At 43.2% G+C, this 24,477-nt stretch overlaps 1 protein-coding gene across 1 annotated transcript in view; it reads right to left on the bottom strand.

The window, feature by feature from the left end:
* Window positions 1–351: 351 nt before the first annotated feature.
* The window catches only part of LOC311490709 (tensin-3-like), a 47,353-nt gene continuing 23,227 nt past the window's right edge, over window positions 352–24,477 (bottom strand). Inside the window, exons 16-26 of the mRNA XM_084548344.1 lie at window positions 9,230–9,386; window positions 7,489–7,943; window positions 5,974–6,057; window positions 5,678–5,812; window positions 5,268–5,363; window positions 4,995–5,072; window positions 3,942–4,019; window positions 3,688–3,856; window positions 3,533–3,601; window positions 2,513–2,542; window positions 352–1,976 (exon numbers count right to left, since the gene is read on the bottom strand). Of these exons, the coding sequence (XP_084404470.1) occupies window positions 1,835–1,976; window positions 2,513–2,542; window positions 3,533–3,601; window positions 3,688–3,856; window positions 3,942–4,019; window positions 4,995–5,072; window positions 5,268–5,363; window positions 5,678–5,812; window positions 5,974–6,057; window positions 7,489–7,943; window positions 9,230–9,386 (1,493 nt within the window). The 3' untranslated portion in view covers window positions 352–1,834. The remainder of the gene's footprint in view (window positions 1,977–2,512; window positions 2,543–3,532; window positions 3,602–3,687; window positions 3,857–3,941; window positions 4,020–4,994; window positions 5,073–5,267; window positions 5,364–5,677; window positions 5,813–5,973; window positions 6,058–7,488; window positions 7,944–9,229; window positions 9,387–24,477) is intronic.

Below are 24,477 nucleotides of genomic sequence, written 5' to 3'. Positions count from 1 at the left end.
TCCATTTGTGGTCCTCTCTTCTTCTCCTTCTATATAAATGAGACTGTCTCTTCTGAGAAGGAAGTGCACCTCAGATAAGGCTGAATATGCATACTGTGAGCAATTCTGTGTCTTGTATGTCACAATTGTGTTTTCAATTTCCCCCACATGGCAAAGAATCGAGAAATGTTTAAAAAGCCTAAACGAAAAGTGTCTCTTTTGAAGAAGGTGCATTAGGATAAAACCATTCAGACTGCATTTATCAACCATATTTTCTTTAGGCCTTCTGACTGGCGTTAATCACCACATTACAGAGTAAAAAGATTAGATGTAAGACGCCAACATGCAGCAGTGACACACGAAAGCTGACAAGAGAGCTGAAGAATGTTTAATTAGACCATATTTGCATGTTATCCTGGAGAAGATTAGTTCTCTTGCAACCAAAAACATTCCATGGTAAAATAAACAATAACTTATGATGTTAATAAGTTTACCAGAGAAGAAAAATGTTGCAGTTGCTGTAGTTTCAACAAAAGTTGCAATCTGGTTGCTATTTATCATATTTCATATTCCATCAGTGTGCATGTCGAAAATCCATTGTATTTGCCAGTGGTGTACCACAGGGGTCTATTTTGGGTCTTCTTCTCTTTTCCTTTTTGTATAAATGAGAAGGAAAATAAGTGCTGTGATTCAGTATGTGCAAAAATGGGATGTGCACAAGGAAATTCATATCTTAACATATATTTTGCATTCCTGGAGCTGAACAAGTGATTAAGTTACGTGTCAATGGGCCTCAGTGATAAACTTAAGCAACTTTCAACCTTTTTTTGTTTTATTAATCTTTACCAATGTTGATATGGTAGATTCATTTACAAATCTGCAAAAAAATAAATGTGAAGAAGGCGCTAGAAATGGAAAAAATGCAGACACATTTATCCCAGCGACTGTTTTTGATCTTTCATTAGATTCAATGAGAAAATCCGACACAAATCTGTAGTGACGTTATTGATAAAGGTCCTTATCAACAGCTACGTGTGTTGGTAATACAACAAGTATACATGAGCAGATTATGCGGTAAAACGGCATATCACATTCTTCAACAACAATATCATGGGAGATAATTGCATAAACCTTGAGGTACGCTTCCTTTAATCCTAATGTACAGTATGTGTTAATATACAAAAATATATGACAAGTATATTTAAGAAACAAAAAACAACTTTTACACATCTGTAGAGCGGGATAAATATCTTCAACAATATATAAACACAACACAATAAATCCATCTTGAATACAGGGGCAACCATGTTACTGATATTGCATTAATATAAAATTTGGCATGTGGTTTGCTCAAAACTGATGCTTGAACCTGATTTGCACACTGTTACCAATAAGAAGATGTGTCAGAATTATAATTATGATTAGAAATGCATGTTTATGTGATGAATATGCAAGATTTTCCACTTAAAAGAAAGTAATGGTATTGCACGGACAGCGTGCAATAGAGTAGATTCCAAAATACAGGTCCAATAAAGTAGTCCAAAATTATTTTCATACGAGATCCTCTGCAAACAAATGTCTGAATTTATACACATTATATAAAAACTGCTCCAGAAAACATGCTCGGAAGTAGTTATGGCTTCCTGCTGCGGAGTGAAACTTTATACATCAGCAGTCTTGGGTCCCTCTGGTGGCAGCATCCCGCAGTGCAGTCAGCACTGAAATACACAAGTCTATTCTGCAGGCAGGACCGACAGAGTCAGGGGCTGGAGTGTGAGAGTTCTCCATATTTATGCGAAGTTTGGGTGGGATGTTGATCCCTAGTGCGGCTCCTTTACGCTGCAGCACTTTCTCCTTACTTTTTGTGCGACCCGATCATGACCTTTGAGACAAAGTTGACGATGGCACTCGCTGGCTGCTCGGGATCGTGCTCGGCAAACAGATGGCACATATTTTCAGTCTCACTCTGGGATTTCCTGGCTACAAATCCGAAAATCCTGTAAGAGCGAGACAGACACACTTAAAACCAAGAGCAGGAAACATTCAAGCAGTTCTTTGAACACAGATCAAACTGCATGTCTTATTAAATCTGATACACATTTTGTTTTCTGTGGGTTTATTCTTTACAGAGTTAGCTTGAAGCTGTAGAGAGACAAGAAACATTTTGCAGACAACTGTAGTTTAAAAATCGGCAGTTCAGTAGCTAATTATCATATTTCTATCTGTGTGAATTCCTGCTATTTACTAAGGGTGTGCCACAGGGATCCACCCGAGGTCCTCTCCTCTTCTCATGTTATATAAATTAGATTACTTTCTATGCTTCTGTTCATCTACCTCTGAGAAACTACAACTCTCTTAAAACGTTTAAATAAGTTCTAACAATTTTAAATAAATATATATACTATAAAATATAACATTATTATTTAATGAATGAACTGCAGACCTTAAGTAATTTAACATCCACCTGTTCAAAAATACAACTATAATATGCTGTGATGAGTTGACAATACTAAAATACTTTGTCAGAACTCACTTTGCAGTGGAGCCGCTGTCTCTGGTCCACCTGTACGGGACACAATAACAAATTAAAAACCATCACACTTATCGTTGAATTCAGCAATGAAACAGTTAAATTTTGACGTGCACTTCACCGAATCCTGAGGTACAGTATGTGTTAACATTTAAAAATATAAGGTGACTTTGTTAACAGAATAATTTTGTGGTTTTAATAATGTGGTTTTATTTTTATATAAAAAGGGGTTTGCAGTTAACTGATCTTTGCAAAGAGTTGGAGCTATGGGGAAACAGAGAGGAGTTTGCTTGGACGTGATGCAATGCTAAGTTCCTTGAGGAAAATAGGTGGCGTTTGGAAATGAAGAAAGAGACTTTAAAAAACAGATGCAACCCTCTTTAGTCAGATTTCTGGAGCCTTCTTGTTTCATATGTTATCTGAAGAAGTAAACTCCACTTCATTCATCTCCAGGGATAATTTTGCAGACAGATTTAGTTAGATATTGGAGGCACCATCCTTCCACCAATCATGTACAGCTCAGGTGAGACAGCAAAAAGCTGCTATTGTCGACTTTTAGTGTACGTGTAAGAATGATTAATGGTCTTTGATTTCTCTCTGTTAGATACAATTTGAGATTTAAAAAAATGATTGTATCTCCCTACAACTATGAGTGAAATGCCCAACCACCCCAAACTCTAAGTGTGTTCCTTGGATCCATTGAGGGCATCAGCCTGCTCCTTGTGTGCTCCTTGTATGTGCCAATGGATGGGACAAATGTGGAGAACTAGTGGTTAGAGGAACTGATTTAGAGTTAGGATTAGGTCACTGGTTCGAATCCCTTCTACATCCACAGCTGAGGTCTCTTGTGCAAAGCTCCTCACCCCCAAAACTGCTCCTGGCGTTGCATGGTTGCAGTGCATTGCAATATAACTTAAATGACCTTAACTCATAGGTCAATTTGTGCTTCATCCAAAGTTTGAAGTGAAGGATGAAAAGAATAATGTGGGTGGTTTTCTTGATTAATCCGTGCGCAGTACTCACTTCCTCCCCTGTGGGTCCAGAGAACAGAATATCACAGTGTTGACGGCGTAGTGTCTCCTGAAGAACAACCTGCAGCAGATCAAGCAGAAGCAGAACTGAGTAAATCGCCTGAACTCATGTTAGCGTCTGTGCGCGCCCGATGCACCAGCACTCACTTCCTCTGGTTGTCGGTGAGCGTGATCCCCTGGGCCGACACCTTGAAGTGGACGACGGTGGAGGCCGGCGGAGGGTCCATGGAGAGCGTCACCGTGGTGGCCTTCTGGACCGCCTGGTGTCCCGTCAGAGACTCCAGCTCCACGGAGCCCAGGTACCACACGTTACACGCTGCACGGTCACAGATTAAAGGAGTAAAGTGAAGATAAAGTGTCTGCTGGGTCACGGACTTGTTCAGTTTGAGTGAGTGATGTACCTGCTCCCTGTTTGAGAAGTTCAGCTGCAGAGTTTGTTGCCGTCTGTGCAGACGAGTCGGTCAGCTCCTCCACCGGGTCTGGAAGGAAAAAAACAATGAGTCAAAACCACGTTGAATCTGTGCACTTTCATGCAAATAATGTGTTGTTATCAACTTCAGAGCAATAAGACACAATTATATATTTTTATATATATTTCTGCAGTCATGTTGCAGGTTGTTATAAAGGCAGGCTGAAAAGATCCCACAGTGTTAAAACAACATTAAAAACGGCATCAGCAAGAAAACTGTGGTTCCTCTGTGCACTAATGTGGCCTCAGCTGAGACTGAATCCACGGCCACTAGTGACTATTATCTATTATGAATTCATCTGAGGACTGTCTACGATATGATGATGTTATAATATGGTAATATGTTAAGTTACTACTCTCATGTGGGACAAAGGGCAGCATCAAATCCAGATATTTGATCATTTAAACACTGCAGATATTTAACATTTCTTCACTTCTTTTTTTTTTTGACAAGAACATACAACACACACAACTCAAAAGCAATGCAAAGAAATAAACCAAAAGGGAAAGTTTAGAAGTAAAACAGTAAAGAGAGAGAGTCTCTTCAGAGTCAGTTTTAATTGTAATGTCAGCTGCACATGTGACTTCATATCTAATATTGGAGTAGATTCTTGATATGTGCATTCATTTGTCAGATATGATAACATTTTAATGTCTGACATCTTTGCATTTGAAGTCAGAAAGTGTTTAGATGTCCTGGACAAATTTGAATCCTCACAAGTCCTGTGACTTAAGTTCTTTGTAGTAATTTTCAAAGCATAGTCACTTTACTTTTAACACGTTTTTGCGTGGTACTTATCTCAAATCTGCTACCAAAGCTAAACTAATACCACGTTTAATAACCTCGTATCTCATCTATAAACACAACAAAAACACCTGTTCCTAAAAAACGAGACTAAATAAAAGAAATATTCTGTTGGAGCTGTAAGAGGATGAGGTTTTGATTATGATGCCCCTCATTCGTAGAATAAATCTGCTGGTTTACCTCGGTCAGGCAGGATGAGTTTGCAGGGCAGAGCCAGAGGGGTGATGGAGTGCTGACACACCAGCGCTGTGAGACTCCCTGCCAGGAAATATTAACGCATAAATGAGATTCCACCACCAGAGAGGACTCGTCGCACTGAGAGGCAGAATCATTTGCGCCTCACTGTTCTGACCAGTAGAGGGTAGCACATTAAAATCACCCTGATGAACGCCCTGCATGGAGACTTTATACATCATCTGCAGCTCAGTGCAAATATTAAGATCATTATCTCACCAAAGTACGGCTCGTTGGGGCAGCCTTTGAGACGAACTCCCTTCGACGTGCACTCTATCAGGAAGTGTCTCACCAGCTCGTTGGACAGATCTCCTGCTGCAGAGACAAGAATATTTTAGTATCGTCACACCTGCAGGACAGCGTTACAGTAGGTGTGGGTGAAGAAATCTGTGCACTTTTCAACGTCAGCTCAAAAAGTCCCAGCAGAACATTGTCACAAGATGGTCAGTGTTATTTACTTAACCTGTCAGTGGTTTTAATGTTGTGGCTGATTGGTGTATTACGATATTTTGCAATGATAAGAGTACTGTAGTGCTAAAATACCATCATTTCTAGTCAAACTCCAACGTTTCCTCCCACTCCTCATCCTCTATGACTTTCATGTTCTCTGTCGGTGTTTTTCAACCCACCTTTTTTACTCTGCTGCTGCACCACCGATGGAGGGGGGGTGGCCACCTTCATGGCCAGCCCATACGCCCCGCGGAATGAGTGACTGTCCCTGACAATGAACGAGCCGGGCTCTTTGTCCTTTAGCACGGCGATAGCTGCTCAGCGGGTCAAGAGGAGAAGGGAGGGAGGGAGCAGAGATAAGCCAAAGTTAGAAGCACGCTCAGACTGTACACGGAGGAGATCTTTGCATGCACAAGGACGTATTATCTGCTCTCGAGTGGCCGTTTAGGATCTGCGGTCCAGGGCCAATATTTACCTTGGTCTCTGGAGATGTCAGGCTTGTACCAGAACTTGGAAGTGTCCTGAACAAACTTCACGGTGTACTGCTTACTGCCAGAGTCTGCGGGACACAGATTAAAGCGGCGTGTTAGGTTTCAGACTGGCTTCAGGCCAAATGTGACAGAGACAGATTGGTTGAAGTGTCTGCGTACACGCCAGTGACACAAAGACAGACGCCGCAGTATGTCGTCATGCAGATAACTATATCTTTAGTTGGTCAGATTTGATTTTTCTTGCCTCCACAATAAGAATGAACACAGAAAAACATCTAGAGTATGTGTCCCAGCATTCAGTCTTTCTTTTTGCACATTACAGCACTTATTCGATAGTTCAGAATTCCCCTCCTACTGTTAATCTTATCACATTGCGACTTTGTTTCTGGCTTTTCTGGATTTATTTTTAAAAAATCAGATGTGTTTTGTCCTCAGAAGTGTCCCTAACACTGCACCGTACCTCACAGGTTCTTCTACTGGATTGTTTGTGAGTGGCATGTTGTGGAGGATTTTATTTTTCTGTACGTTTGTATTTTATTCTTCTCAAAAGCATCGCTGGGGCAGGTATTTTGCAATTTTGCTATATCATGTATACAATGACATTAAATGCTTTTCTATTTCTATCTCTACTGAACATACGGTCTTTATGAAACACTTTAATTAGCCAAACTAAATTTCCATCAATCTTTATTGTATTAGAGACAGTAAAAGTCTTAGTGGAGTCTTTCCTGGAGACATTTTGTGATTTTTCAAGCCGAAACTAAATAAATCTTTTTTTTTTTTTTTAGCCCCAAATAAACCGAAGCTATTGTCCTCACTGCAGTGGCACATGTTTCTCTCCAGCACTAAGTAAATAAAGGCAAAAATAAAAGCTTAAAAGCTCAGTACCGGCCAAGTACTGGCCAAGAGCATGCTCGAGTATCCAGACTGGCTATCTGCGGGGTAACCTTGTCCTTTCCTTTTACGTATAACGTCCCTCTGCAGCCACACTGGCCTTGGAGGGGCAGAGCATGGGCTTGATTATACAAATCAGCCACAGCTGAGGAGGCTGTGATTAAAGCTGGAGAGACCTGACGAAAGAGCTGCAGAGGTTCATCATATCTCACCTGTGGCTTTTTGCCTTTTTAAATGAAATGAACCATTTATTTTTATTATTCTGTGATGTCTAGACTTTATGTGGCACCGCTTAACCCAGTGCTGGGTCTTCTACTATAAATAAAATGGGTAGTTTTTGGATGCTTGTTTGGAAATTTAAAATTTAAAAATCCTTGTCCAGGGAAACAAAATCATTTTGAGATTATGTTTTGACTGGAATGAATTTGTTTTACAAGTGCTCATCATTTGGATTATTTTAAGGTTTTGTATTTGGAAAACTGTTCCAATTTTTTGTGACTGACGTAAATATTGTGAAGGTGTCGTCTGACAGAAGACAAAACTTAAAAAGCCAAACGAGAAACTTTCTTTGCCAGACTACCATACCAAAGGTCAAGACAGTTTACCTGCTCCAGGCGACTGGGTCCCACTGAGTCCCCTGAGGGGGTCCGGGCTCATGGAGGACGAGAAAGGGATGCTGAGACTGCTGCCGCTGCGAGGGCTGGAAAACCCGCTCAGAGACGGGGAGCGCGAGCCGAGCTCTACCCCCTCGCCGACGCGCCTCTTCTCGGGCAGAAGAGGAGCGAGGCCCCCGTCTCCGTCCAGGTTCAGACTCCCGAGGCCCTCCATGGCCTCCAGGAGGCTGTGCTCCAGGCTGCCGTTCCCCAGCAACAACGAGGACAAGTCCGTGCTGTCTGTCCCCTTGCGAAAGCCCGGACCCCCACCCAGGCCTTTCAGAGGCCCCCGAGGAGAACTGTGGGCATTGGGGGTGTTGAGGGAGAGAGGGGGTGAGGGCTGGGGAGGATACGGGGAGTTAAGGGAGTTCGGAGTCTGGTCGTGCCACACTGGAGGAGGAGTGGAGCTGCAGGGGAGAAAAAGAAAGGATGAGTCGAAATATAGAGGACGGAATGGACGGGGGTGCAACTGTGAAGTGACAGTAGGTGCAACATTCGCTCTAAAAACCTCCTGTTAGGTGCCACTAGGTAGAGTTTCCTGCAGAAGTTCAACCCTCAAGGACAGACCAGGCATGTGCCCGGCTCCTGCAGTCAAGGAGACTCTTAAAATATGTAAAAAAGAATCAAGTGTCTACAGGAGGAGGCCTATAACTACAGCAAGCAACAACACATCCCTCGTTCAAAGGTAAACACAGGTCTCACGTCTCATGTACAACTATTGTGTTTTTAAACGACTGTAGTTTGAATCTATAGACGTAAACAGGAAGCACACAGCACCTTCAGCAAACCTAAACATAGCTGATAACAACTCTCCTCCACCTGCTTTGTCAGGCAATTATTCAGCTGCAATGCATGATGTCCTGCAGATATAAACTAAGTCTGCATCTTCAGTTTTCCTTAATCTCTTGCGGACCATGTGGACAGAAACGACTTTGTTAATGAAAGAAGTCTGAGCTGACAAATTAATTGAAAAGTGCTCTTAACTACCGTGCTGAGCAGACAAGCCGGTCAGGATGACCATGGAACGCGACCAAGCTTCAACTTCAAGGGGCTCAAAAAACTGCAGTTCCCCAGATGGCCACTTGAGGCTAGCGCTGAAAGTGAGATAATCTCCGTAGACCAGGGACCACGATCTACCTGTCTATCTTCGCTGTGGCATTTGACACTTGGTTGATGTACAATACAACGATGGATTGTCGGGCGGCCAGTCTGAGATCTCCCCATGCATGCACAGTCAAATCCATTAGCAAGCTAAGGAGTTAGCCTTCCGATTAATATCTACTCAAGAAGGGCCATAAATTGTATTTATATAAACTGTATTGCGCCATAAAGTTTCACGCTGTGTACCAATATAACTCTTTAGCTATTTTAGCTGGGAGTCAGGCAGTGGCAAGATGGCGACGGCCAGAGATCCCACACTGAGCTTCAAAACCTCTCACTTGGAAACATATTGGTGAAGTCACGGTGGTTTCATCCATCTTCATGTACAGATAAAGACTCTCCTGTGTTATTCTACTACAGCAGATTTCTTACAGCCACTTTCAGTCATCTCCAACTGGTTTCATGAACATGACAAACCGAGATTATGTGATGAATCCCGTCAACGTGTATTGATTTCCAAACACCTCATGGAGAACCGAGGCCCTGCAGAACGACTTCCTAATGAAAGGTGCTCCACAGAAACAGCGCATACCTGTCAGTGTGGGGGAGGGGGCTGCCTGACGACACCGAGCACATGGAGCCGAAGATCCTCTGACAGGAAGCGGGAGTGGCGGACGCGTCTGATCTGAACAGCTCTCCGTCCGTGGAGCTGCCGGTGTGGTTCATGCTTTCCAGGAAACTCCGGGAATCTGAAGAAGAAAGGAGCGCAGAGTGAAACCAGTCCTTGTTTACTGTCCTCAAATAAAAAAAACAGGTGTACTGTAAAAACTCCCAGGGTGTGATAAAGCTCTGTAAACTACATAATAACGTCGCACTTCACAACTTGGTTTGGATTATGGAGCAGAAACGCACCTGTCATGTTTAACAAAACTTCTTCAATATAATTTAACTTTATTTGTTTATATCAGCTCCTAAAATTTTAAAGAGACCTCACTAAAATGTCCAAGTTCAAAATCCAAATGTTGGGAGAAGTGTTTTCACTGAAATAAAACTAAATACGCGTGTTCAGAAGATGTCACGTGGAGCTGATGAGGAGTTACTGGACCTCATCTAACGTCTGCAGACGGTAGTTTGGAATCACTGCCTCCTATTGATTCACACCAGTAAGTATATGTTTCTGCAGCAGAGACCTGACGGCGTAGAGCGGGAGCGGAGGAGGCGTGTGCTGGTGTTCCCAACGACCGTCCCAACACGACATCCTGAAAACACAGTGTGTCATTCAGCAAACACGAGGACGGGCCTCCTCGGGCCGCAGACGGGACTGTGAAGTACGATGAGTCACCGTGAAAACAGTCGGTCGTCATAAAGAGCGCCTTGTTCGTTTGGTTGCCCCCCCCCGCCCCTCCCTCCACTTCCCCCGTCCCTCACCCCGTCCTCTCTTCCACTCCTTCCCTCCATTCAAGCTGTCAGAGATGCCGGAATCAGCGGCCATGTTGGATTATATATCAACACGTGCAAGAATGCGATGCAAATAAGTTCCCATATATACCATAAGTCCACAGACACCTAAATTAAAGTCATTAAAACTGACTTTCTTAATCATTTCAGAGACTTTGTATGAACAAAAGTCAGTTAGGACTTAATGACACAAGTCATTTTTCAGATATATTAATTCATTTAGAACTCAGACTTTCACATACACTCAGTTCACCGTGCTATCAAAACTCCGGTTCATCCTCGGGAGCTATTTCTAAATGTCTGGAGGCCATAATCAGGAAGGAAGGATGCGCGTTCCTTTCTCCGAGAGATAAATGTACTTTGGTAAGAAATCAATCCCAGAACAACAGCAAAAGACCTTGAGAAGAGACTGGAGCAAACAATGTTTCATCAAAGCCTCAGAGTCTTTACATCGACATTACCACGGCTCCAAAACCTGCAGGTTGAAGATGCACATGTGCACATTTCTGTCTGATGAACCAGAAACTGAACTGTTTGGCTACAATAACCATGGATCGAAAAATAAAGCCCAAGGACACCATCCCAACCAGGAAGCACGGGGGTGGCAGCATCATGTTGTGGGGATTCTTTGCTGCAAGAGGGACTGGTGCCCTTCAGAAAAATGAAGGAAAATTCTGAGGATATATTAAAGCAACATCTCAAGACATCAGCCAGGAGGTTAAAGCTTGGGGACACATGGGTCTTCCACATGGATGTTAACCCCAAGCATATCTCAAAATGATGCCAACATGAACAGTCACAACATTATGACCACTGACAGGAGAAGTCAATAACATTGACCATTTTGTGACAATTCAATGTTCTGCTGGGAAACTTCTGGACCTGGCATTCATTGGTGTGGATGTTACTTAGACATGTAGCACCCACCTAGACCAGACCAGGCACCCCCACCCCATAGCAATGACACTCCTTGATGGCAGCAGCCATCCCCAGCAGGATGCAGCCTGACACAGACACACACACAAAAACACTTTAGGAACAACTAAAAAAAACATGAAGAACAGCACAAGGTGTTGACCTGGCCTCCACATTCACTAGATACCAAACTGATCAAGTATCTGTGGGATGATCCACAGAGATAGGAACATTTTCCTCAGATATATTATATTTCAAACTCCACCAAACACAACTTGGACCTTATCAAAAATTCCCACCGATGAGGTTGTGAATACCACAAGGATCTGAATATTTATCTCCACCTCTGGTTAAATGCCTCGAGTGGAACTTTCCCACAGCTTAAGGTTTCCCACACACATTTCTACAGTGCCAACATTACGTACGGTGTATCCAATGTCCAAACGTGGCAGCTGCTCAGAGCAGGACTCAAACCAAAAGGTATATTTTGTCATCATTTACGTTTTATTTGGCTTTTCTTATCATGTTTTAATTAAAACATTTCCCTCCAAACATACTCACTACCTTTAATTATGATTATGCTGATGTATTGTGCGTTTTCTTTAATTTCGTTCTTTTATATCGGCTGTTACAGGGCACACTGAAGCTCATTAGGGCTGCTTTTTAAAAATAAAGTGGAATATGGACAATATCAATTATATTTAGCCATTAATCTGGAAAGTTTATAATTAATTTAATTTAAAATGATCAACTGAGTCACAAAAGCATGAAATCCTGACATCTGAGAAGTGGGAAATTACTTCAATAATTATCTAAATGGCTTCCAGTTAATTTTCTTAGTCGTGCTTCTGTAAAGTTCTGGTTATTTTTAAATTTTACTCATGAGCTCCTCGTATAATTACTTTCTATAAAGTACTTAGTGTCTAAAGTTGTGCCTCAGATTTTTCCGCTGAGTATCTGATACACCGGACGTAAACAGGCTGCACTCAACTTGAACCCTCTGAGGTTAAAGGTCAAGGGCCCAGAGCAGCTCGGTCTGCCTTTAAATCACTGATAGAAAGCTACGCTAACCCGTGGTTGTAGTTGTTGTTGTTGATACTTCTTCAGGGCGAATAAACAGAAACACAAACTGAAGGGAGTGCAGAAAGATTCCTCAAACATTCCCACACTCGTTGTCAGTTTTCCTCTCCTGGGGACGTTTCCCGGAAAGCAGCCGAGCCTCGTCTCTCTCTCTCTCTCCCTCTCTCGGTTCCCACGGCCGCGATTCTCCTCGCTGTGGTTTGTCACATCTGCTGCTCGTCCCACAGCTCGTTGGCTTAATTACAGATCAGCCCGAGCTCTGGCAGCGCCGGCTGACCCCGCCCTGACCTCCGACATCGGATCAGATACGGCTCCGCGGGTTGCCTTAACACCCTCATGCACCTCCATATCCAGGTTACACTGTATCCACGCCTACGCAACTCCAGCCAGTCTCTAATGACACTAATGAAGAATCCTGCAGATAAATGGTTTGCACTCTTATACCTAGAGGCATTCAAAGTGCTTCACAACCGTCGGTGTAGCGCTGCCATGCAGAGTTGAATGGATGCCCACCTGACGTTGGTAGCAATTGTGGGTTCAGCTTCTTGCTCAAGGACACATTTGCAGGTGGAGGGGCTGGGAATAGAACCACTAACTGTGCCATAAGTGGACAACCGGCTTTACCATCTCAGCAAGATATTCTACTGTACTGTGTGTCTTCATAGGCTTCTTCTAGGATTGTATTAATGTTGCTTGCTACAGAACTAGCTATCTTTATTTATCTATCACAGTTCTAACACAGAGAGACAGACAAGCATTCACACTCACACCTACGGCCAATCTAGAATCACCAATGAACCTAACCAGCATGTCTTTGGACGGTGGGAGGAAGCTGGAGTACCTGGAGAGAACCCACGCAGACACAGGGAGAACATGCAAACTCCACACAGAAAGGAACCCAGAACCTTCTTGGTGTGAAGCATCAGTGCTAACCACCACACCACTGTGCCACGCTGTAAAACACATAACAACGCCAAATGCATCCCAGTAAGTCAGTCAAAAAAAACAAAGGGCACAACACCCATGCAATGAAACTAGATTAATTTGCAGTTAAGAATAAATGAATGAAGAAAAACCTTTAGATATCTACCCCAAACCGTTGGTTAACTGATACCTTTGTAGGGTAAAGAATAAACCCAGCTGTAGTGCTGACTGAAGCAGAGAGGACAGGGAGCTGTACCAAGATGACATTTACTGAACTCTCTATGAATGAATTTTTTTACTCAATACACTAGATAAAAGTATGATACAAGAGTCACAAGAGACTCAGATTAAGGAAGAGCAACAGAAGCCTTCCAGTGAAGAGAAGCTGAAAAGAGCCACATGCAAAACATCTCTGCACGGATCAGAGACAGACCCGTATCATCTCCATCCAGGGGGAAAAAGATAAGGACGTCAGCACATTTGTTGCAGTTTTATGGTTTGATTAGTTCTGCTTTTCAAAATAAAAGACTTCATTCTCGAGCGCCAGTACCAAACGGACAGAATTTGTGATTATGTAAAGGGCGGGTTTAGTTTTTTGGCTGGACATCACTGGAGTAAAATTCCAGTGCTTTAAGAGAGTATTTGGATGAAGTTTGGGGAAGACAGACCCATCAATCCACCCCAGTCTCCACCCTGGCTCTTTGACATTTCTTCTAAGATAAGAGTTGTTTAGAGTATCTTCAGTATAAAACATGCCAGTAGCAAGAAATACAAGTGTCGGTCAGTCCAGACAAAAATGTATTCTAAACATCTTTAGATATGTCTTCAAATTAACCAGAAATGTTGTGCAAACGTTCATGTTCCCCCTCACAAAGTTTTTTACTTAATTTGCAAAAGTAAGATATGAACTTATTATCTTTAGATGTTGAAATGTTGTGGTGTGTCCTCATTTTCCTAAAATCTGTGTCCGTGTTTTCCTGTTTCTTAACTCGTGCAGAACTCCCAGCGAGCACAAAACCTCTTCAGTTGACGGACGAAACCTTTTTCCAGATGGCACAAACCCACGTGGGCACGGCGCCCAACAACCGGCACCAGGGTGAGAGTGACGGCTGCGTGGCTCCGACTTCAAATGCGCGCATACCTTCACGCTCGGAGCAAAGATAAATCCTGTTAATCAATAAAACCAAAGCCAGCGTATCTGGAGGTACTCGGAGCACGCTGCCTGTTGCTCAAGGAAGACGACATGAAGAGCTATCACATGCTCTGTCGCACAAAGAAACACTTTGTCGTGTTCAGGATCAGTAGAGAAGCCTACACACGTCCATAAACACAATGATGAACATGCAGTTATGCTGGACAAACACCCCGCTGACCACAGGAATGTGTGCACACACACACACACACACACTCACACTCATGTCTGAAAGTCTGCAGCATGTTCCAGCTGCTCACAGCGATCACAGGCTGCAGCTTCTCGGGGGAATGAAAAAAAGACGGACGGAGAAACAAAAGTAGGTGGAAGACACCTGCTGCCATGCAAAGACCCACCGAGGCTCCGTGATATAAAGTCATTTAAAAATAGTTTGAATACTATTTAAGGGACAAGGCAGACAGTCGACACTGAACCTGGATGAGTTGAAGCTTTATATCGTACAAAGAAAATTCTGCCAACGTTGCCCGTTTGGAGGATTTAAGCGCTGGTTTCCTGTTTACAAACAGCTGAGGCTGAATGTGCAGAAGCAGGAAGCTTGAAAATATGCTGCAACAAGCAAAGCGGTGTATACACAGAAGGTTTCTGTATTTAGAAAGTGGAGGGAACCAGTAAAGTTTCTGTTCAGAGGTGATTTCATTTCATGCAGCACTTCTACAACTTTATGCCTCTTTCAGAGACACGTAACACACGAGCATGTCGGTGATAAATGTGCAGCTACTAGCGCTAATAACGCTAACACAGACGAACAAAGTCAGAATTAAACTGAGCGAGGCCCAAACAGTTCATATGAAGCACTAAATTGAATAAGAAGCAAAAAATCTAATGATGAAAATCTCTTTAACTGATAATCTGATCAGAGTCAGCGCCGGAGGACGTGCGGCAGCTCTCTCCTGGGTGTCGCTTGGCTCTGCATCAGAATGCAATCAGCTGTCTCCACTAAAAAATCAATCAACCTCAGTCCCTGCTGTGCCCTCCCTCCCTCCTCCTCCTCCCATTCAGAAGCTCGGAGGCCTAGCGGGCCGAGCATTTTTCAGCAGGGAGGACAAACCAGTGGGCGGTCGTCTGTAAATCAGATTCCTCTGTTGGTGCTCCAACCGACGGCTCTATCGGCGGAGGAGAGGCCGAGTTATGAGGCGGCCGAGGAGGGAGGGAAGAATAACAGCCCTGTAAAGCAGAGGCTAGAGAAGGGTAAACAAGGCCGAAGAGTGTAGCTACTGTCATCAGCGAGGGGTTTATTGGTGCCTCACATGTCCTGATAGTGAGTTAATGACTTTATGAACTGCCGCCACATCCACTGCTGTGGTTTCTCTCAGTCATCACACACCGTCGGTGTCGTTTCCCTCAAGCTGGAGATCAACATCTCTCTCTGTGGTGAGAAAACATCTCAGATATTTGATCGTGTTTCATCTGGAGAAGTGATCATGGATCCACCAGATCCAACAATGGTCGCCTGTTCCACGTTCCTCGCGCAGAGAGGCGGCATAACGACGCGGCATTCCTGACTGGAAGGAGGCTGCATGAAAAGAGGCCGCCGAGTTACGGCTGCCCCGTCCTTTCTAAAACAGCATGTCTGTTTGTCCGCAGAGTAAATGTGATAATTCGTGATAATGTGCAGCATCTGTCAGCTGTTCTCAGGAGACTGACAAACATCACGCAGAGCACAAACGAGCGCCGTGTTCAAGAAGGAATGCTTGATGTATGTGAGGATCTACGAGAGCACCGCCAAAAGAAAATTACATAAAATATGGCCTCCACATCAGTGAAACCACAAAATGTGATAAACTTCTCAATGCTAACTTCACCAGTCAGCCATAACATTATGACCACTGACAGGAGAAGTGAATAACATTGACCATCTTGTGACAGTTCAGTGTTCTGCTGGGAAACTTCTGGACCTGGCATTCATTGGTGTGGATGTTACTTAGACATGTAGCACCCACCTAGACCAGACCAGGCACCCCCACCCCATAGCAATGACACTCCTTGATGGCAGCAGCCATCCCCAGCAGGATGCAGCCTGACACAGGCACACACACAAAAACACTTTAGGAACAACTAAAAAAAACATGAAGAACAGCACAAGGTGTTGACCTGGCCTCCAAATTCACTAGATCCCAAACTGATCAAGTATCTGTGGGATGATCCACAGAGGCCCCACCCCTCAAAGGCCCCCCACTAACCACAGGACACCCTCAGAAGGCCCATGTCCATTCTCTAATGAGTCACAAGGGAGACCTGCACAATATTAAGATCATTGTAAATCAGATCAAATTATATCAAGCCTTAAAGTTGTGCACAATTAACGGTGTTCGGTGGAGTCAGGCACTGCCAAGACGCCACACTGAGCTTCAGGGTGAAATCCATCTTCACAGTCGTAGGGTACCACAGTCCAGCCAACAGTTTCCGACTAACAACCATCAAGGCTTAGCTGTAAACTTGCCCATCTCTAGAGCTTCCTGCCAAACCTACAAACTCTTTAATTCCCGTCATCTGTACCCGACAGAGCAAACATCTGAGCTGTTGCTGGTCTAATCGTCCACATGCTGCCTATTTGTTCCACCGCTGCCCTTACACACATGTCACATGGACTGCTATACAGCTTCCATACTTCCTGTAGCTGCACACGCTTTGTCAAGCCTTTGTAAACTGCAGATGTTATTACGTCACCGGCGTGTACATGCAGGACAATGGGTGTTCTGGTAAATCTCACACAGGCGGCCCACTTGTTGATTAACGCTCTGAGGAACAGAATCCCTTTGTTGTTTGCTCTTTTCTTTTCCCATGCTGGATTCTGCACCCTGAACTGGCCCTCTGTCCACTGCGCTGTCAACATTTTCCGTCCTGCGGTTTGATTTTTGTGTGTGTCTTTTCCGGCTAAATATAAAATGTCTCTCACACAGCAACCGGCGTCTGCACAGTGTCTCTGAACAGCTCTCGTTGAGAAATCATTGCATTTTGTGCAAAGTTGCACACGATGGCTAATGTTTTCAACCTGTTCAGGACGTCCTGTTGCGTTCAGGGCCGTGTGATTCCTTCAAACTTTAGTCGTATGTCAGAAAATAGTGAAAAACTGTCACTGTTTCGTAATTGTCATAATAACTTCTAGAGTATTGTTTTTACTTTCATATATCTCCCTCTTTTCCATGAAGCCTTACGTTTGTGCAGCTGCTGGTCACTGAATTTGGAGATTAATTATGACTGTAAATGAATAAACCTGGGCTAATGTGCCATGAATGAACACAGAATCATCCCTGTGATCACTCACTGCTCTCCAGTCCTGTGATTTTCCATAATTGCCCCTGAAACATGGGTAATTTGCCACTCTCTATTAGATTGCCTCCCTCAAAACACATTTAAAGACACAACTAGTTCATTTATCGTATCTCACCTGACCTACAGTTGATGGTTGCTGGCAAACAGCTGCTTAAAACATCCAGCAAAATGATCATTCGTTGGAGTCAGGTTGGACTCGATATGTCTTATATTTTATATATCTGTGTCTGTCTACTGTTTGCCATTTGAGCAGGTAATAAAAAGTGGCTTTTCCCCTGAAATCTGCTGCAAGCTGAGGTTGAAAATCCTCCAATGAGATCAGTGAGAGTGAACTGGAAGAGTGGATGCCTAAACAATGAGCTGAAAGCCGCTGTGAAACTCTCCTCTGTTGGATCATTAGTTAAAACGACTCAATTTTTTATATTGCTGTAATAAAAAGCAAATAAACAAATAAATTACAGCAGCTCTAATTGTTCCAGAGTCGACCTCAAATGCAACACTCACATGGCACAGAATAACTGCTGCAAAAGTTAAACTGTGAGCCCAAAAACTCTTCAAAGACTTTTCGGTTCAATCTGGGTCAGTAGTGCAGAGAGAAGGGGGAGTGGGCTGGCCTCCCTCAGTTAACCACCAATACATCAGCCTGCCCCGCTTCGGAGGCCAAAATAGCCTTTAACGGGATGAGATCATGAACGCAGCAGTGGAACAAACCACCTCACCATCCCACCAAGTGTGAGATGTCAGACGCAGAGCATTAGATCATCACAAAAATGTCTTTTCGTGCACAAAAGCAGACGGAGAGAGGTGAGAGGCAGGGAAGGGAAGGAGAGGAGGGGGGTGTTTGGGGAGAAAGAGAAAAATTCCAGAAAGACTCTGCAAATACCAGAGGCCCGGAGGAGAGAGGTGTTTCTTTGAATGCATGCCCTCCTTAGAAAAGTTCCAGGACAAAATGCAACATAAACAGGAGAGGTAAAGACGTGCATGAATCGTGCATCTTGAAGCATGTTCATAAACACACCTGTGAACACACTCATTCATTCTCAAACTTTCCGGCACAAGTGTGGATACGTACCGAGAGACGCAGCCATGATCCCCCAGGAGTGACCCTCGTTATCTGTCGACTTCCTGTTTACCCCCAAAACTTCCAGGATCTCACCTTCCTGTTCTGATTTCTCTCTCTGCAGTACGCTCTGCCTCCCAACGTGAATGAAACCCTCCCTATCGGCGAGAACCTCCTCCTCTCTCCCTTTTACGTCTGTCTGCTAAAAAGCAATCTGAGCTCTGACTTTTTTTTTTGTTTTGTTTGGTATATTTCAGGGGCCGGATTGTTTCGCTGCCATGCCCCGATGCCTTTTCCTTTCCGTCCAACTCAGATGTGGAAAAAATAAGCTTCCCCCCGTTTGTTCCCGGCTTGTTGTGACACCGCTCGGCTTCTGGGTTTGTATGGAGGGAGGGACAGAAAGAGAAAGACAGGGAGGGAGAAAGGAGAAGGTAGGGAATTTCTCTCCCCACCCCTCTTCCTCCCTCCCTCCCTCCCTCCCTCTTAGCTGACCACTGAGCATTGTTCCTGCTGGACCACAGCGAGCACTTTCCCCCAATCAGAATGGATTCCAGTGGGGGTCGGAGGTCACATGTGGCCTTTTATGGACCAGAGAGAGAGAAAGAGAGAGGAGGTGGTGGGCTTTGAGGGGTTTCTATGGCCTCTCTGTCAGGGCATGTGTGTCCACTCCCACCATCTGCTCGCCACCAACATACGGACAAAGGCATGCAGACACACTGACAGAGTCTGCTGCCATGTGTCTAATCTTGGCACATCATAAATTGTGCCATAAAGCCGCTGATGAATCGGACTGTATTGAGTTTACGTTTGTTTCAGTGGAAGCATGCGCCCGTGCGCCTCGTCTTGACCTCCGTGTCACAGGAAATGAGCCCACATGGACGTCAGCTCTGTCCATCTGGGACGCTCATTAATCAGTTTAAAGTTCGTGTTGGCTGCTGTGTCCGTCCCTGTATTTAAAGAATAGTTTGATATTTTGATCTTACTCTCCTTTGAGAGTCAGATTTGGGTTTACCATGAAGCTGGAGTCAGGGGACAGTTAGCTTAGCTTAGCACAAAGACACAGAACAAGTGGAAGCATCTAGCCTGGTAAAATCCAGCTCCTAAACATTATATATCTTGTTTGTTTTATCCATAAAACACATATTTTTTTTTACCTCTTTATAGAGCTTGGTCAGCTGTTGCTTCTTACTCACAGTCTTTATGCTAAGCTAAGCTATGGTAAGCTATGCTAACCAGCTGGCTTTGCACAAAGACTAGAAGAAAGTGGAACAATCCAGCCCGATAAAGCCCAGCTCCTTATATCTTGTTTGTTTCATCCATAAATGCAGAAAAAATGTGTTTATCTTTACTCACAATCTTAATGCTAAGCTAAACTAAGCTAAGCTAAGGTAAGCAGTGCTAACCAGCACGTTGACAACATAGATTTCAGCTAAATTTATTATACAATGGTGAAGAGTTAGTGTTGGTGATTTACACCTATAATATCCTGAAATTGGTGTTAAGCTGGAGCCAGGAGACAGTTAGCTTAGCTTAGCATAGACTTAGCAAAGACTAGAAGCAAGTGGAAACATCTAGCCTGATAACATTCAGCACCAAAACATGGTATACATTGCCTTTTTCATCCATATAATATTTTTGTAACATCTTTTTAAAGAGGTCAGCTGTTTATCCTTACTCACAATCTTTATGCTAAGCTAAGCTAAGGTAGGCTATGCCAACCATAATTTTTACATGATTTCTGCAGTATGGTGTATGTGTAGTTGATAGTTAATGTTGAAGATTTTCTGTTCATTACACAAACTAGCTTTCTGAAATTGTTTATGTAGGCTAATCATCAAGTGGGAGCCAGGAGACAGTTAGCTTAGCTTAGCTTTGCTTGGAAGCAAATGGAAACATCTAGCCTCTTGTTTGTTTCATCCATGAAAAGGGATTTTTTTAAACCCTTTATAGAGCTTGGTCAGCTGTTTCTTCTTGCTCACAGTCTTTATGCTAAGCTAAGCTATGGTAAGCTATGCTAACCAGCATTTTGACTAGATTTCAGCAATATTCAGTATAGCTGCACAGTTGAAGAGTTGATGTTTGTGATTTTGTTTGGCGTTGTTAAATATAGGCCCGCTTTCTGAAATGACTGATACGTGCTAATCATTAAGCCAGGAGACAGTTAGCTACATGTGGCTATACGTAAAGTTTAACTTGCTCCAAACTGGGCTCAGTTTCTCAATGATATTTACCACTAACCCATCACAATATAATATTATCGAACAATATATTAACATTTAAACACTGTTTATTAGCATATTGAGCAAGTTAATTGATGCATTTTTCTCCTCTGAGAGCAAAAATTGCACTTTTATGCATTATTAAACTTTTTATGGCTCTGTTGGTGGCGTTTTATTAAAGCTAAATAAAGATTGTGGACGGTTTTAATATAGAAAAAAGGTCCAAGGTGACTCATATTCAATGTGTTCCCATTTATGAAAACCATAATCTGGGCTTTGTGCGCTCACCATCCACCATGACCACCTCCTGCCAAGCTCATAACTTTCGAACTCATTAAAATATATATTTTTAAAGCCTTTAAAAAATAATCCAACCAGTGATTAAGTACACCTCAACATTAGCGTATATGGACGTAAACGCTTTGAGATGGGTTTGAAACGTGATTTCTGAGTTAAGAATTAAAAATAGAAACATTAATGAAGTAAAGTGAAGTCCTTCCAGTCGCTGTCAGATCAAAATCAGCTTCTGTTTACATCTGGATCACATGAAACATATCCACACAGTGACACTTGACACTTCTAAGAGCCTCCTCATTCATGATGGACAACCAATCCAATCGTCTTAAAAGAACTGCGCTGCCCTCTCTGCCCCTCCCTCAGACTCTCTCTCCTGACCTTTGACCCCATGAGGTTCAGACAGTCAAGTGGCTGTCTGAGCGAGCCATCTGCCCCAGCCGAGCCTCGTCTCGTAACCACATCTGCATTCCTCTGGCTGAAACCTGCTTCCGCTGGCTGAGAGCTTTTTGTATATATATATCCCTGTTTATTTTTGATCTGGCCACAAGTACACAAAGGAAACGTCATTACATAACATTGGAGAGCTGCTTTTTGCCGTCGCAAGGGAATGAGAGTACACGAGCGGCAGCAGAGACAGCAGCAGAGTTCATCTGTGGGTTGATGCTGGGCGAGGACTGCGACGGTAGGTTTGGAAAATGGAGTGAAATAAAGCAGAGGCTGTCTGTCATCAGTCTGTTAGTATTAGATGAAAACCTGGATAATATTGTAATTTCTTTGACATTTTAGGTTTATTAAATCCTTTTCAACCAAACAGATTAAGTCAAATCTCCTGCTTGTCACTCAACAACCCTCAGAACATTTAACGCATGTGGTTTATCTCCGTCTCTGCAAACATGACCTCTAGGTAATGACATTTATTTTGCAAGCAATGTGGAGGACTGATTAAAAACTTCTTCAGGACTTTAATCACCTTAATTATTGTAATAAAATTGACTTTTTGGTGAAATTGTGTAATTTAACTGTAAAAATTAATGTTTTTGTCTAATTTATGACACGAAAGGTGACGCCAGTAATGTCAGACCCAGAGAGAATTAAAATTTCAGTTCATTTTAGTGTTTTTAATCATTATTTATTTCATTGTTATGGCTCAGTCTTCTCCTTCTCAGCCGAGACAGTTAACAGCTAGCCATCATCGTTGCTAGATGCACAATAAATCGCTTTTGTATTTGTAATTTTGCCATGATCAATAATGCCAAAAAATCTATACCAGTTTGATAATTATGTGGTAATTAACATCATTCTTTTAACTACTACTTCTTCTTCTAATGTTCTTGTGCAGGTAAAAACGACTTAATGATGCATTACGACCTCCAAGGACCAGAATAGGTTGCATGCTAAAGTGTGTGCATACTATATTCCTCCTAAATTAGTAATATTCACACGGAAAACAATTCTACAATCAGTTTTGCTGCGATGATGAACACGACGAGCTGAGTTGATGTTTAATACAGACTACATATTATATTGTAACTTTTTTACGTAAACCACAAGACGTATATAACTAAATGAGCAAAAATTGTTCATCTCGATGAATACGTGATGTTTGAAATTACACATTCAATCCTATTTGTTCTCTCGGTCTCAACTCATGTTTGATATAATTTTCTTCAGAATTCTTTTAATCCTGATACTGGAACATATCCTGGTCAACGTACTGGAGCGTTTAGCAGCTGAGGAGGTGGTGGAGACCAAAACAGAGACAAAAGAGAAGAGTCGTAACATTCGAGAGCTGCTTTTGGCCATCATGCCGCTTTTGAGTTCAAAATAAATCACTGCCTCGAGGTATTGCTTGTCTGCAACGTCATCATTCATTCATTTTCTGTAACTGCTTGTCCTCTGAAAGGTCGGCTGGAGCCTATCCCAGCTGTCATTGGTCTAGAGGTGGGGTCCACCCTGGATAGGTCTCCAGTCTATCACAGGGCTAACACAGAGAGACACTCACACCTACGTCCAATTTAGAATCACCAATGAACCTAACCAGCATGTCTTTGGACGGTGGGAGGAAGCTGGAGTACCTGGAGAGAACCCACACAGACACAGGGAGAACATGCAAACTCCACACAGAAAGGAACCAGTCAGCCTATGGATTAGAACCCAGAACCTTCTGGCTGTGAGGCATCAGTGCTAACCACCACACCACTGAGCCACCCGCTCATGTTTTAGACATTAACAAACTCTCTGTAAAAAACTAAAGTGTTAAGTACTGCATACTTGGATTCTGTAAACCCATCAAAGCACATACCAGAGCCCCGGCATGCCCTGGTGATAAGACAGCAGCTGACTGGCTGCTCCGTTGTTGCTCTCGACGTGTCTGCCCACAGCTCCAGCCTCGGGTTAAATTGTGATTACAATAATGACTGTAAACATTGAATAAAAAATAATTTAAAAACGTGGATTCTCTTGGTTCTGCAAATTGTTTCCCACACTGTTGTCTGCCTTTAACGTGGGAAACAGGAAATGGACGTCTGACCCCCACCCACCACCCCCCGTCCCAAATAAATGGTCGCAAGGAAAAAGATATTCTGCATCCTTTGTTCATTCTTCTGTTCATCCAGCAGAGAGAAAGCATCAGGTGCTTGTTTTCTGCACACAAGTCGCACGGCGATTACTCTTTCATCATCTCTTTCTTCATCCTGCCGCCTCTACGCTCTGACAAACATGTTTACAATAAACACACAGACCTGCCCCTCAACAAACCAACTAATCTGTCTGCAACACACTGCAAAAGGCCAGCACAAATACCACTTTAGTTTGGTTACCAGCAAATAGAAAGGTCATAATATTTTGGATTATCTGCAGCAGAATACGACGTATTTATGAAGTCTCATGGTACACCGATCAGCCATAACATTATGATATTGTGCAGGTCTCCCTTGTGGTGACTCATCAGAGAATGGACATGGGCCTTCTGAGGGTGTCCTGTGGTTAGTGGGGGGGCCTTTGAGGGGAGGGGCCTTTGTGGATCATCCCGCAGATACTTGATCAGTTTGGGATCTAGTGAATTTGGAGGCCAGGTCAACACCTTGTGCTGTTCTTCATGTTTTTTTTTTAGTTGTTCCTAAAGTGTTTTTGTGTGTGTGTCTGTGTCAGGCTGCATCCTGCTGCCATCAAGGAGTGTCATTGCTATGGGGTGGGGGTGCCTGGTCTGGTCTAGGTGGGTGCTACATGTCTAAGTAACATCCACACCAGTGAATGCCAGGTCCAGAAGTTTCCCAGCAGAACACTGAATTTCCACAAGGTGGTCGATGTTATTTACGTCTGCTGTCATAATGTTATGGCTGATCGGTATATATAAATTGTATATAAACACAATTTCTGTGAGGTATAAACATGTCAGCATA

This window comes from Chelon labrosus (assembly GCF_963514085.1).
Source record: "Chelon labrosus genome assembly, chromosome: 7".
NCBI classification, from domain to species: domain Eukaryota; kingdom Metazoa; phylum Chordata; class Actinopteri; order Mugiliformes; family Mugilidae; genus Chelon; species Chelon labrosus.
This window is presented reverse-complemented; position numbering and strand designations above follow the sequence as displayed.